The following is a 15,562-nucleotide window of genomic DNA, read 5'->3' on the forward strand; positions in this document are numbered from 1 at the left end:
AATAATAATTTATTATTTGTACCCCGCCCATCTGGCTGGGTTTCCCCAGCCACTCTGGGCGGCTTCCATAAAAACCAAAAATACACTAAAATATCACAGATTAAAAATTTCCCTGAACAGGGCTGCCTTAAGATGTCTTCTGAATGTCAGGTAGTTATTTATCACTTTGACATCTGAGGGGAGGGCGTTCCACAGGGCGGGCGCCACTCCCGAAAAGGCCCTCTGCCTGGTTCCCTGTAGCTTTGCTTCTCGCAGTGAGGGAACCGCCAGAAGGCCCTCAGTGCTGGATCTCAGTGTCCGGGTAGAACGATGGGGGTGGAGACGCTCCTTCAGGTATACTGGGCCGAGGCCGTTTAGGGCTTTAAAGGTCAACACCAGCACTTTGAATTGTGCTCGGAAACGTACTGGGAGCCAATGTAGGTCTTTCAAGACCGGTGTTATGTGGTCTCGGCGGCCACCCCCAGTCACCAGTCTAGCTGCCGCATTCTGGATTAGTTGTAGTTTCCGAGTCACCTTCAAAGGTAGCCCCACGTAGAGCGCATTGCAGTCGTCCAAGCGGGAGATAACCAGAGCATGCACCACTCTGGCGAGACAGTCCGTGGGCAGGTAGGGTCTCAGCCTGCGTACCAGGTGGAGTTGGTAGACAGCTGCCCTGGACACAGAATTGACCTGCGCCTCCATGGACAGCTGTGAGTCCAAAATGAATGAATCCAAATGAATCCAAAATGACAGCTGTGAATCCAAAGTGTATGTGCTTTTTATATGGTAATTTTCTCATGGAATCATAGTTGGAAGGACCCCAAGGGTCATCTAGTCCAACCCCCTGCAGGAATCTCAACTAGAGCATCCATGACAGATGGCCAGCCAAACTCTGCTTATAAACCTCCAATGTTGTGAACTGCCATGAGATCTACTGATGAAGGGGGATATACAAATTTTAACAACAACAACCTTGCAGAGCCAGTGTGGTGTGGTGGTTATCAAGCGCTGGACTAGGACCTGGGAGACCCAGGTTCAGATGCCCCCTAACTCAGCCATGAATGAAGCTCCCCCTGGGTGACCTCGGGCCAGTCCCTGCTGATGTTCAGGGTTGGGAGACAGAAATCTGGTTTCAGTATATACCGCATTTAAGAAAAAAAATATTCTGAACGAAACAGTGGATGTATGATTTTTGTGGTTCATACTGTGGCCACAGACATGTGATTTGACGGTGAGTTTGTGGTAGCCCAATGCAAAAATCCTGAGGATCCATGTGGATCCATGCTTTGTAACCATCTTTTTACGCCATTGCGACCCCACGAAATGGTGGATATGTGGTTTTTTTGGTGCGGGCTGTAGCCATGGACATGGTATGTGATCTGATGGTGAATTTAGGGTGACCCAATGCAAAAATCCTGAGGATCCATGGGCTTTTACCTCCTCCCTCCCAGGCAGCCTCCTTTATCTCTAGCCTCCCTTATCTCCCTCCCCAATTGCTTGCCAGTCAGCTGCTTCCTTTCAACACTCCCTTCCCTCTTGTTTGCCTTAGTGTCTTTTCCTTAGCTGGAGCAGTTTTTTGCTCCTCCTTTTCTTCTAATTTTTCTCCTCATTGATTTAGTCTTCCTGTCTTCTCTCCTTGCAAGTTCGCTGTCTTTACTTCCCCTCCTCCCAGGAAGCCTCCTTTATTGCTAGCGTCCCTTATCCCCCTCCCTGATCACTTGCTGATTAGCGGCTTTGTTTCAATACCCAAATTCCCACTTTCGAGGGGGAAAGCATGATCTGCTTTTCTCTCCTGGGCAATTCGGCTCCAGGGACCACGCATCCACTCCATAAGACACACAGACATTTCCCCTTACTTTTTAGAAGAAAAAAGTGTGTCTTATGGAGCGAAAAATACGGTATACATATTTATAAACACAATTCCTATCCCACCTTTCAAGTCTCCATGTAACACCCAGGACACCTCTCTTTTTAAAAATTGCAATATGTATTTTCTTCTCTGCAATCCATTTATAAAGATAAACGAGGCATTTATTTGATGTGCAACCCGGAAACATTTGCAAGGACCAACTTACAAATGTCAGTAGCGTAAGAACGTTATCTGCTTACGTTCGAAGAGCCACAACAGAAAAGGAAACAGGATGGAAAGGAAATAGGAGAAGGGAGCCCAGGAGCTACTTCTTAGTCACTGAATAATAGCAATGACCACCTGGAATGCAAACAGCTCAAACGGAGGAACCCAAAATTGCTCTCCAATGGAGAAGCCCTGGCACTCGCCTCCCGTGACTGTAGCCAGATGGATCAGCTGTGGATAGATGCCAGTTTAGGGAATCATAGAAATTATAGGATTGTAGGCTAAGAAGGGACCCTGAGGATCATCTATTCCTGCAATGCAGGAATATGCCGTTGCCCCATTCACGGCTCGAACCTGCAACCTTGACGTTATCAGCACCAACTGAGCTATCCAGGATGAGCCTGACGATACAGCAGGCTCTCCATTCTTCTTACACCTTTCTTTGTAACCTGTGGAATGCAGAGAAAGCGACATGGGTGCCACTCTAAAATAGCTGCTCTCCTGGGCATGACCAATCACAGAATGGCTGCCATGTGCTGTCTCAAAATGTGAGTATCTAGTAAATCAGAAAAGGAAAACCGGTAACTTCCCCATGAGTAAAGGGTAAAGGGACCCCTGACCATTAGGTCCAGTTGTGGCCGACTCTGGGGTTGCGGCGCTCATCTCGCTTTATTGGCCGAAGGAGCCGGCGTACAGCTTCCGGGTCATGTGGCCAGCATGACGAAGCCGCTTCTGGCAAACCAGAGCAGCGCACGGAAATGCCGTTTACCTTCCCGCGGGAGCAGTACCTATTTATCTACTTGCACTTCAACTTTCAAACTGCTAGGTTGGCAGGAGCAGGGACCGAACAACAGGAGCTCACCCTGTTGCAGAGATTCGAACCGCCAACCTTCTGATCGGCAAGCCCTAGGCTCTGTGGTTTAACCCACAGCGCCACCCGCGTCCCACCCCAGTGGGTAGAGAACCCTTTTTCTGCCTGGGGGACCAGATATCTCCCCACCTCACCCCACCGACCTGAGCCAACTTCTGACTTGTGGGCGAGCCCACCCACCTGTCAATCATTTGCTGTCATTATTCACCAGTCCAAAGCTGGTCTATGTGGGTGGGGAGCAGGACTGATCAATCCTGCTTAGCGCTGGGCTCTGGAGCACAGAAAAGTTCCCTGTAGAGATCACTCACACACCTAAATCAGGCGGAATGAAGCTCCCTTCTTCCCACGAGCTGATTTAAGAGATCTATCCTGGGCCCAGTTGCGTAAGAGAGTCCTCTGCAACGAACTTTCTCATGGCCCGACATGCCAGACATGACAGCCAGCCAGTTTCAACACCTTCTCTATCCTCGATACAGACATTCAAAGGGCATTGTTGGAGTTGAAGGACACATTCCAGGCAGGCAGAAACAGAAGAGTCATTGGGGGGGCAGGGGCTGGGGAGGGGGGGCCTGGTGTGGGGCAGGTGCCAAGAGCAGGGTAGAGAGGCCTGATGTTGCCCGCCCCCGATTTATACAATTTCTCCCGAAAGTGAACTTTCTGATGGCAAGAAAAGGTCGAATGGTGAACGAAGCTCTTTCCGCACTTCGGGCATTGATAAGGTTTCTTCCCCGAATGAGTTCTCTGGTGAAAAGTGAGCTGCGACTTCTGGCCAAAGCTCTTTCCGCACTCTGAGCACTGATACGGCTTCTCCCCTGTGTGGATTCTCTGATGTTCAGTGAGACTTCCCTTTTGGATGAACTTCCTGCCGCACACGAAGCACTGATACGGCTTCTCTGACGTGTGGATGGTTTGGTGGGTTGTGTGGTCCAAACGGTGGCGGAAGTGCTTTCCATGCGCTGTGGAGTGAAGAGGGAGAAAAGGTAAGAGAGCCCAAAACATATGTTGTACACAAAAGATATGTTGGAAGTGTAAATAGAAGGAAGGCATATTCTACCACATGTGGGGGTGTGCTTTCATTTATATACTGTGTGTTTATAGTCTTTGTAACGAGCGCAAAACATGGTCTGAAGCTCAACATCAAAAAAACGAAGATCATGGCCACTGGGCCCATCACCTCCTGGCAAATAGAAGGGGAAGAAATGGAGGCAGTGAGAGATTTTACTTTCTTGGGCTCCATGATCACTGCAGATGGTGACAGCAGTCATGAAATTAAAAGATGTCTGCTTCTTGGGAGGAAAGCAATGACAAACCTAGACAGCATCTTAAAAAGCAGAGACATCACCTTGCCAACCAAGGTCCGTATAGTTAAAGCCATGGTTTTCCCAGTAGTGATGTATGGAAGTGAGAGGTGGACCATAAAGAAGGCTGATCGCCGAAGAATTGATGCTTCTGAATTCCGGTGCTGGAGGAGACTCTTGAGAGTCCCATGGACTGCAAGAAGAACAAACCTCTCCATTCTGAAGGAAATCAGCCCTGAGTGCTCACTGGAAGGACAGGTCCTGAAGCTGAGGCTCTAATACTTTGGCCACCTCATGAGAAGAGAAGACTCCCTGGAAAAGACCCTGATGCTGGGAAAGATGGAGGGCACAAGGAGAAGGGGACGACAGAGGACGAGATGGTTGGACAGTGTTTTCGAAGCTACCAGCATGAGTTTGACCAAACTGCGGGAGGCAGTGGAAGACAGGAGTGCCTGGCATGCTCTGATCCATGGAGTCACGAAGAGTCGGACACGACTAAACGACTAAACAACAACAACAACAAACGAGTTCTTGTTCTCTTATGCTATATGTTAAGTCTGCAAGCTGCGCATATTCTGTCAGCTTAAGTTGCCATTCTTCTTTGGTTGGGACTTGGCTCGTTTTCCATTTTGGGGCTAACAAAACACGGGCTGCCATAGTGGCATACCTTTTTGGACACCTGGGAATTTCAGTCTGAATTATCCCCAACAAAAAGGACTCTTGGGGGGGGGGGAGTACTTTTAAACATTTGTTTCAATTCATTACGGACCATTTCCCAATATTCTTTTACCCTTTCACAAGTCCACCACATATGAACGTTCCCTCCGCCTCTTTGCATCTCCAGCACTTATCTGATTCAGCCTTATAGATCTTAGTAAGCCTACTCGGAGTTAAATACCATCTGTAAATCATTTTCAAGTAGATCTCCTTCAAAGAATAACACGCTGTAAACTTCAAATCGCTTTTCCAAAGTTTTCCCCAGAGTTTCAAATCTATATTGTGAGGACGGCAGCTCTTCACCTCAGAGCAAGGGAAACAAGGGAGCCTTACCTAGAGAGGTGACCATCAGGCAATTGTCCTCCATGACTTCACTATGCAGAGCTCTCTGGTCAGGATCCAGCAGAGACCACTCCTCTTCTGCAAAGAACACAGCCACATCCTCAAAGGACACGGGGCACTGATAACAAATTAAAGAAGATGTTTATTATTAACATATCATTAGTTTATAGCCTATTACTGATATTTTTGTTAGATTTTCAAATTAACATTTTTTATTAGCTTTTCAAATTTTACAAATTCTTTTAGACAGCCATCAAAACTTATATCTCATTATCTGTTTACTTCCCATCCACCTTTCCATGGTGTTTTTTTCTTGTCTTATAAAGCTGCTTTATTACTTATATTTCACCCATTACAGTGGTACCTTGGTAGTTGAATGCTTTGGCTCCCGAAAAAAATTGCTTCCGAACGCCACAAACCCGGACATGAATGTTTGCAAATGTTTTTCAGAAGCTGAACATCCTACGCAGCTTCCAATTGAGTGCAGGAAGCTCCTGCAGCCAATCGGAAATCGTGCCTTGGTTTTCGAACAGTTTCAGGAGTCAAACAGACTCCCGGAAGGGATTAAATTTGAGAACCAAGATACCACTGTATATATGTTAACTACACATGATTAAACTACCACTTCTCATTCATTGCAATGCTTCAAATTCTCAATACATTTTAACATCGCCATGGTATTTTTTTTCAATTTTTCTACAAAATATTTCAATTCTTCAAAAAAAAAATCTTCATTCTGTTCTTTAATTCTCAGTTGGTCTAGCCATTTCAGCATATTCAATCACCTTCATAAGTCATTCTTTTGTCTGGATTTCCTCTCCATTTTCACACTCAGACTATTCTTGCCACCGTCATAGCATTCGTAAACAAATTATGGTCTAATTATACCTAACGGAAAGGCCTCAGGTTTCTTGGGAATCATCACTTTAAACATTTTTTAACTCATTCTAAATCATTTCCCAATAACCTTTTTGCCTTCCAACGGGTACCTGATTTACCCTAATACATTTTTGCAATCTTAAACGCTGTTAAGTACCATCTATACATCGTCTTCATGTAATTCTCTTTAATGTACAACAACCTGTAAATTTTAAATTAACTTTCCATACCTTCTCCTAAATAAGATGTTTAAATTGGTTATTCCCCCCAAAAAAAAACCCCACACACCCCGAAGGCTTTCTGTGCGGGATAGTTGGGACAGAGGTTCTGAAGAAGCTGACTTTTATATTTTTATGTATCCAACAACTCTCTACATGCAGAAATGGAAGGAGGGATCCCAACTAAAGAAGAATGGCTTCTAAAATTAACGGACTATGCTGAAATGGTGAAATTGACTGTAAAATTAAGAGATCCAAAGGACAAACTTTTTATGGAAAATCTGAGGCCTCTCTTGGACTATCTGATGAAGTATTCGAGCGACATGACATTGTGAGCAGGATTTGAGATATGAACAGCAGAGGAAGAAAACGGTAAGATGGTGTTAAGGGGTTTGGTAATAATTAGAATGCACAAAAATGTCAGGGAGGGAAGGGTGGGAAGTCAAAAAGAAAACTATAAGATAATGGTTTATTGCCTGCAGAGTAAATTTGCTAAAAAAATTCAAAACATCATAAAAATCAATATAAAGAAAAAATGGGACACTGGACTAGGAAGGAAGGAGGGAAGGAAAGAAGGAAGCTTTCTTACTAGGAATTTTAGGTCCAGAAATACCTCAGGATCAGAAGAGACTATTTATGTATGCTACAACAGCTGCACGGATGCTACTTGCCCAAAGATGGAAGGAGGACAATTTACCTACAAAAGAAGAATGGCTGATAGAGATGATGGACTACAGTGGTACCTCGGGTTAAGTACTTAATTCGTTCCGGAGGTCCGAGCTTAACCTGAAACTGTTCTTAACCTGAAGCACCACTTTAGCTGCTGGAGCATGATTTCTGTTCTCAACCTGAATTAAAGTTCTTAACCTGAAGCACTATTTCTGGGTTAGCAGAGTCTGTAACCTGAAGCGTATGTAACCTGAAGCGTATGTAACCCGAGGTACCACTGTATGCCGAACTGGTACCTCCAGTTGACCGGGAAAATCAGAGATCAAGAAGACAATAAATTTAATAAAGAATGGGGGGAAATTTTAAGTTACTTGAAAGAACACTGTAAACAATTGAAAACACTGGAGTGCAGTGAAGTGAGAATTATGATAAAAATTGAGATTTAAGAAAATATGGAGACTATGATAAGACTCAGTTTGAAAAGAATATCTGGGGAAACCATGGAGGGAAGTTCGGGGGGTCTGAGAATCCTATTTGTAAAATTATTATGATTTCTGTATGATGACAAATGTTATACAAAAACAAAATAAAAAAATTCCTTCCAGTAGCACCTTAAAGACCAACTAAGTTAGTTCTTGGTATGAGCTTTCGTGTGCATGCACACTTCTTCAGATACACTGAAACAGAAGTCACCAGACCCTTCTATATAGTGAGAAGGTGGGGAGGGGTATTACTCAGAAGGGTGGTGGGATTGGGTGATTGGCAGATAGCTGTGATGAGCCTGTTGACGACTCTTAACGACTGCAATAGGTCTTACAGGAAAAAGCAAGGGGTGAGAAGGTGAAAAATGGCTTTGTCATGTATAATAAGATAAGAATCCAATGTCTTTGTTCAGACCAGGTCTCTCCATGGTTTTAAGTTTGGTAATGAGATGAGAATCCAATGTCTTTGTTCAGACCAGGTCTCTCCATGGTTTTAAGTTTGGATAAGAATAAATGTATAAATGTTATACAGTCATACCATCGGCTTACAGACACTTCAGGTAGTGCGTTTTCAGGTTGTGCACCACGCCAAACCCGGAAGTACTGGAACAGGTTACTTCCGGGTTTCCGCGCTTGCGCAGAAACACTAAAACACGCTTTGCGCATGCACAGAAGCGCAGAATTGCGACCTATGTGTGCACAGACACAGCGCTGCGGGTTGCAAACGCTGTGGGTTGAGAATGTGCCTCCCGCACAGATCACGTTCGCAACCCGAGCGTCCACTGTAATGAATAAAAATGAATCATTTTTATTTTATTTTTTTAAAAGGAAGGAAGAAAGTATGGAAATTTAACATGAAGGTCATCGGCAAGCAAAATCCAGAAGACTCGGAAAGGAAAGGTTCTTCAATTCTGCCTGGCATACCCTGCCTTCTTTGCATGTAGCTCAGACAGAAGCAAAGAGAAGGAGAGGGATTTGTTTAACCTGGAGGAGGCGCACAGGAGATAAGAGGCCCCATCACTGCCACCTGCCCATCTCCCCAGGGGTCCTTCCCCTTACCTGGTCTAGTGTTACAGCAGCTGCTTTCCCTCTGTCCGAAAGAAGAGGTGGCCAAACGGGTCTTGCCAAGCTCATTCCATCACCTGCTAAAGAGACAAAGGTGGCGGAAAAGCCAAGAGCCCATTGCATGCAGTTTGAATTTTGAGTCCTTTTTTTCTGGACAGGATTAGACACATTCTGCGGAGGAATTCTGCTCACAATAGCTATGCTCTGTAGTTGAAGGCAGTGTATTTCTGAATACCGACTGCTGGAAAACCAGCAGTCGGTATTCTTAAATTATATTACGAAGCAGCACATCTGGTGTGGCTCAAAGACTGGATGACATTAAAAAATGTAAACATACTCAATATTGAAGGCTGGGATAACAGATTTATACCCAGATGGGCGGGATATAAATAATAGAATTATTGTTGTTATTTTTATTTGAACTGTGGGTGATTTACTGACCGGCACACTCTGTGACAGAGGGAGACCCAACTTCAAGATCATGCAACATAATATTTACCCAGCGAAGTGGCACCTCCATCACTCTCTGGCATGTTTCGTATGGGATACTCTCCAGTGGTTGATGGCGTCCTCTCTGCCTCCAGGGAATCAGCAGCCAATTCTGCAAGCAGACCCCTGGTCTGAAACAGCAAGTTGAAGTTGTAAAACAATGTGAACGCAGATCTTTGGAAGCTTTTTGGTAAAAGCTGGAGAACAATGAACCACGTTATGGAGCATTGGAGAACTTCTGAAACAACAATGGGATATTAGCTCTGCCCAAGGCATGATAGAAGCATCGGCTGGGAAAAGATAGACATAACATTTTACAAGGACAGGAAGGAACATCTCCAGTGCTGGATTTACGTATAAGCCAAATAAGCTATAGCTTAGGGCCCCATTCTCTTGGGGGCCGCTAAAAAAAATTAAAGGAAAAAAACTTGGATGTACATTTCCAAAATATAAGATAAAAAACAAATAAAATAAAACCTACATACAGCAACGGTGTTTTGTGTTGTGTAGGCTCCTATGATATACCTGCTAGCCTGCTCCCTAAAATATCACTGGTTTTAGATACCTATTAGGTCCATAAACTACCATATAGCATATATTCAACACAAAAAAACAGCGACAATTTGTTGTTGACAAAGGACAGCTGGATATATAAAGGGCCCCATTACCTTCAGTAGCTTAAGGTAAAGGTAAAGGTACCCCTGCCTGTACGGGCCAGTCTTGACAGACTCTGGGGTTGTGCGCCCATCTCACTTAAGAGGCCAGGGGCCAGCGCTGTCCGCAGACACTTCCGGGTCACGTGGCCAGCGTGACGAAGCTGCTCTGGCCAGAGCCAGAGCCAGAGCCGCACACGGAAATGCCGTTTACCTTCCCGCTGGTAAGCGGTCCCTATTTATCTACTTGCACCCGGAGGTGCTTTCGAACTGCTAGGTTGGCAGGCGCTGGGACCGAGCAGCGGGAGCGCACCCCGCCGCGGGGATTCGAACCGCCAACCTTTCGATCGGCAAGCCCTAGGCGCTGAGGCTTTTACCCACAGCGCCACCCGCGTCCTTAGCTTAGCTTAGGGCCTCATCAAACCTAAATCTGGCCCTGAACACCACGGACAGGATAATTGCCACACACAGGAGGAATAAGGATATAGTTTGAATGCTTCACCTACAAGTTTACAAATTATTTAATTTGTCAAGGCAATTGGATGTTGTTAATATTGCAGCTGTTATACAAGGGATGGTTATTTTGAATGGAATGTAATTGAGAGGAATAAGATCTTGGAACGCAGAATGAAAGTAAATCATCAAACCATCACGCACGCAGGAGGTCACCTAAATTATATAATTCAGCATCTGAATGATTGGGATTAGTAATTGTATTATAATTTGGCATTGTTATAATGAGGCTACCGTTGGATTATTGTAATTGAAAAGTAAGAAGAGAGTTTGATGTCACAAAACTTTATAAAATTATGCATGGAAAAAGCAGGCGATGCTAGAATTTGTGGATGTTCAACGAAGGTTGGAAGATGGAGGGCACATAAAATAAGGTGGCACTTCACTCATGGTTAAACTATGGAACTCACTCCCACAAGACGCAGCAATGGCCACCGATTTGGCGGTTTTTGAAAAAGACTGAACAGACGGACAGACCCACGGATACGGTTATCAACACCTCCTAGACGCAATGGCTATATTCTACCGCTCAGTACTGTTCAATTGCTGGGAATTGGAGATGGACCGAATGCTGTTGCTCTCAGGTCCATCTTGCCAGCTTATTTATTTTCTTTTGTTTATTTATTGAATTCATATACCGCTCTATACCCAGGGGTCTCAGGGCAGTTCACATAATAAAATCAAGATACAAAACCACAAAATACATGATAAAAATAAAAACAGCAACCCAATAGCCTTCCCCCCCCCACCCCACCCCCAAAAAAAACATTTTAAAAGGGCATAGGATGTAAATCAGATCAACCAAAGGCCTGGTTAAAAAGGAACGTTTTTGTCTGGTGCCTAAAGGTGTATAATGAAGGCACCAGGCGAACTTCCCTGGGGAGAGCATTCCACAAATGGGGAGCCACTGCAGAGAAGGCCCTGTTCTTGCCTTGCAACCCTCTGGGCCTCTCAAGGAGGTAGCACAGGAAGGAGGGCCTCAGAAGATGATCTCAGGGTCCGGGTAGGTTCATATGGAAAGAGGCGGTCCTTGAGGTATTGAGGTTCCTGATCAAACATTTCAGAAGAGAATGCATGATTGTTTTGTGGTTCAGCTGCACCAGAACCTGTGAAGTGGGCTAAGTTGAGGGGGCACCCAAGTAAGGTTCATGTCTGATCTGGGTGCTGAACTCAAGTCTCCAGAGACTCAGTTCACTGTTATTTATAATTATATACCTGGCCCAGTTTTTCTCAGCTTTGTGTCCCCAGATGTTCTTGAACTGCAGCTGCCATAATCCCTGACCATTGGCCATGCTCGCTAGGAATAATGGGAACTGTAGTCCAACAACATCTAGGGACCCAAGGCTGAGAATGGCTTATCTGTATTTATTTTATTTTATTTATTGAATTTATATACCACACCATACCCAGAGGTCTCAGGGTGGTTCACAGAAAAGATCACAATATATATATAAAATACAAACAATAATCCAATAACACCCCCTCCCAGAAAAGAGTCACGTTTTAAAAGGGTATAGGATGTTGATCAGGTCAACCAAAGGCCTGGTTAAAAAGGAATGTTTCTGCCTGGTGCCTAAATGTGTATAATGAAGGCACCAGGCAAACTTCCCTGGGCAGAGCATTCCACAGACAGGGAGCCACTGCAGAGAAGGCCCTGTTCTCGCCTTGCCACCCTCCAGACCTCTAGAGGAGGAGGCACACGAAGAAGGGCCTCAGAAGATGATCTCAGGGTCCGGGCAGGTTCATATGGAAAGAGGCGGTCCTTGAGGCTTCCTACACGCATCAGAATGGTAGAGCTGGAAGGGACCCCAAGGGTCATCCAGTCCAACCCCCTGAAATGCAGGAATCTTAACTAAAGAATCCAAGACAGATGGTTGGTCACTGTGAGAAGAGGATGCTGGACCAGCTGAACCATTGGCCTGATGTAACAGGCTCTTGCTGTCTGAACAAGCTGGCCAATTATAGCGAGTTTTGAGCTGAGCTCCCTCATGTTTTTTAGGCCCTTTGGAACAACCCTCATTCAACTGTCTCTCACCTGCTGCTCTTCCTGCTTCTTCTCCTGTGCCCGGCTCAGGAGGAAACCTTCGGCCAGGGCCACCGCCTGGGAACTGGTCTCCGCTCCACATTCCCTGACCCAGCTCTCCATCTCCGGGGGGAGGACAGCCAGGAACTGCTCCAGGATCACCAGGTCCAAGATCTGAGACTTGGTGTTTTGCTCTGGCTTGAGCCACTCATGGCAGAGACGGCGGAGTTGCCTGCAAAGCTCTTGAGGTCCCTTGGTCTCCTGGTAGCAGACGTCCTTGAAGTTTCTGAACTGTTGGTGCTGTACTTTGGGATGGAAGAAGAGAAGAGTTTGGATTTGATATCCCGCTTTATCACCACCCTAAGGCAGCCTCAAAGCGGCTAACATTCTCCTTTTCCTTCCTCCCCCACAACAAACACTCTGTGAGGTGAGTGGGGCTGAGAGACTTCAGAGAAGTGTGACTGGCCCAAGGTCACCCAGCAGCTGCATGTGGAGGAGCGGGGAAGCGAACCCGGTTCACCAGATTACAAATCTACCACTCTTAACCACTACAACACACTGGCTCTCACCTTCGGAAAGGTGGAAACTGGAAAACACTGGAAAACACCTTTGCCCGGGATCTTCTTCTGTACGGTTCTTTCCCAGAAGGTCTCAGTGCTTCCAATCTTGATGATGTCAGGGCCTCTTCCTGCCACAGCAGAATCCTGCTTTTCCATCTTTGATCTATGCCCCAAGGAAGCCTCCAGCTCTGGGGAACAAAAGATGAGATTGTTAAAGCCTCCATGACACACTGGACAATAAATAAAGGACATAATATGGAACTGAACCTCTGGGAGAAACTGTGGAAGAGTGATCTGAAGCTCACAGCATGCTAGTCTTTGAAGGAGAACTACATGAAAATGGGTGGTGCTGTGGGTTAAACCACAGAGCCTAGGGCTTGCCGATCAGAAGGTTGGCGGTTTGAATCCCCGCGACAGAGTGAGCTCCCGTTGCTCAGTCCCTGCTCCTGCCAACCTAGCAGTTCGAAAGCATGTCAAAGTGCAAGTAGATAAATAGGTACCGCTCCGGCGGGTAGGTAAACGGCGTTTCCATGCACTGCTCTGGTTCGCCAGAAGCGGCTTAGTCATGCTGGCCACATGACCCGGAAGCTGTACGCCGGCTCCCTCGGCCATTAAAGCAATATGAGTGCTGCAACCCCAGAGTCGGTCACGACTTGACCTAATGGTCAGGGGTCCCTTTACCTTTAGATAACATGGGGATTAGCAGCTAATAAAAGTTTGGGGGCTCTTTTATTCTGGGTTTCCATCTTGTTCCATCTTGTGGCAGGTGGGAGTCCTATCGTGACAGTCTTCAATTAAGGCCAAGCCCACTGGCTGCTGTTTTGCTCTGGTATTCCTGGCTGGTGCCCTTGTTTTTTTTGTCCAAGGGAGCCCTCAGATTTCTCCGTTAACAGGGCACGGACCCTCCAAAAACGAAGGGGACTTGCCTGCTTGAGCCTCCTGCAATTCCTGGGCGATGTGCGCGTGGGGCTTCTGCAGAGCATCGGAGACCAAAGCGCATAGCAGCGCGCCCTTAACCTCTGGAACTCCCCTCCACAAGAGACCCCAGAGCCTAGGGCTTGCCGATCTGAAGGTTCAGGTGTTTGAATCCCCGCGACGGGGTGAGCTCCCGTTGCTCGGTCCCTGCTCCTGCCAACCTAGCAGCTCGAAAGGGAAGTAATAGGGAAGTCATAGTGCCACTGTATTCTGCTCTGGTCAGACCTCACCTGGAGTACTGTGTCCAGTTCTGGGCACCACAGTTCAAGAAGGACACTGACAAACTGGAACGTGTCCAGAGGAGGGCAACCAAAATGGTCAAAGGCCTGGAAACGATGCCTTATGAGGAACGGCTAAGGGAGCTGGGCATGTTTAGCCTGGAGAAGAGGAGGTTAAGGGGTGATATGATAGCCATCTTCAAATATATAAAAGGATGTCACATAGAGGAGGGAGAAAGGTTGTTTTCTGCTGCTCCAGAGAAGCGGACACGGAGCAATGGCTCCAAACTACAAGAAAGAAGATTCCACCTAAACATTAGGAAGAACTTCCTGACAGTAAGAGCTGTTCGACAGTGGAATTTGCTGCCCAGGAGTGTGGTGGAGTCTCCTTCTTTGGAGGTCTTTAAGCAGAGGCTTGACAACCATATGTCAGGAGTGCTCTGATGGTGTTTCCTGCTTGGCAGGGGGTTGGACTCGATGGCCCTTGTGGTCTCTTCCAACTATGATTCTATGAAAGCACGTCAAAGTGCAAGTAGATAAATAGGTCCCCAACACAGACGGCTTTGAAAAGAGGATCAGACCGTGGAGGAGGTGGGGATGTTAACAACCCCTCTCTGCCAAGCCCCCTCCTCTCTTGCAGTCTCCCCATCCCCTCCAGCCCTGGGACTGCCCTTCACCCAAATGCACAAAAAGTGGGGGGGGGGGGGGCAGGCTCACCAGATCCCAGCGCGTGGATCCCAGCGGGGGAAGAAGCAGGAAAGCCAGCGGATGGGGAGGGGCATTATAATGAGAGTTCCCTCCCCCCCCCCCAAAGTTCCCTCCTTCTCCAGGAAGCGAGCTCGGCCAATGTTCACCCAAAGGCCAAACTGCTGGATTCCTCTCCTCTTCCTCTGCTTTTTCTGCATTTCACAGAGATACCTGCTTTGGCCACTCCTGGGGGGCTCAGATATACGTCCCCTTCCCCTGAGCAAGATGGGAGGAAACTGACTGCAAAGGTTTCTTGCGGGGGGGGGGGTGTTGTTTGCAGGAAATCCCGTTCACATCCTACCTACGCTAGATCGCCACTCAGCGGAGAGAAGAAAATGATGGAATCCAAGAATTGGAGGGCACCCAGGTGGTCATCTAGTCCGACCCCTTGCAGTGCAGGAATCCAAGCGAAAGAACCCCTGGCAGATCCTGCAGGGAAATGCGGTTTTGCATCTACGTTGAGCAATTAAACTAGAAACTAGAAGCCTTTGGCCGATCTTATTGCCATCCAACACCCTTTTAGAATGTGGCTTTGGGGGGAGGGTGTTATTGGGTTACAGTGGTACCTCGGGTTAAGAACTTAATTCGTTCTGGAGGTCCGTTCTTAACCTGAAGCACCACTTTAGCTAATGGGGCCTCCTGCTGCTGCCGTACCGCCACTGCGCGATTTCTGTTCTCATCCTGAAGCAAAGTTCTTAACCCGAGGTACTATTTCTGGGTTAGCGGAGTCTGTAACCTGAAGCGTCTGTAACCTGAAGCATATGTAACCTGAAGCATATGTAACCCGAAG

General features: G+C 46.6%; 1 protein-coding gene and 1 long non-coding RNA gene across 2 annotated transcripts; both read right to left on the reverse strand.

The window, feature by feature from the left end:
• Positions 1 to 1,969: 1,969 nt before the first annotated feature.
• LOC307208939 (uncharacterized protein) lies at positions 1,970 to 12,584 on the reverse strand. The gene is made up of 5 exons (XM_079963987.1): positions 12,285 to 12,584; positions 9,094 to 9,214; positions 8,589 to 8,674; positions 5,273 to 5,399; positions 1,970 to 3,880 (listed from the first exon to the last, which is right to left on the reverse strand). Exons 1-5 carry the CDS (start codon positions 12,393 to 12,395, stop codon positions 3,405 to 3,407), a joined length of 921 nt encoding a protein of 306 aa, XP_079820113.1. The 5' UTR covers positions 12,396 to 12,584; the 3' UTR covers positions 1,970 to 3,404.
• Positions 12,585 to 12,912: 328 nt separating this feature from the next.
• LOC307209236 lies at positions 12,913 to 14,830 on the reverse strand. The gene is made up of 2 exons (XR_013835459.1): positions 14,743 to 14,830; positions 12,913 to 13,020 (listed from the first exon to the last, which is right to left on the reverse strand). It is a non-coding gene; the product is annotated as an uncharacterized lncRNA (long non-coding RNA).
• Positions 14,831 to 15,562: the final 732 nt, after the last annotated feature.

This window comes from Podarcis cretensis (genome assembly GCF_951804945.1).
Source record: "Podarcis cretensis genome assembly, chromosome: 2".
Taxonomy (NCBI): domain Eukaryota; kingdom Metazoa; phylum Chordata; class Lepidosauria; order Squamata; family Lacertidae; genus Podarcis; species Podarcis cretensis.

Coding starts and splice junctions, on each gene's coding strand:
- LOC307208939 (XM_079963987.1), bottom strand. CDS start 12,395: ATGGAGAGCTGGGTCAGGGAATGTGGAGCGGAGACCAGTTCCCAGGCG. Junction 9,215..12,284: donor AGAAGCAGGAAGAGCAGCAG/GTGAGAGACAGT, acceptor TTGCTGTTTCAG/ACCAGGGGTCTGCTTGCAGA. Junction 8,675..9,093: donor TGGAGGTGCCACTTCGCTGG/GTAAATATTATG, acceptor TTGTCTCTTTAG/CAGGTGATGGAATGAGCTTG.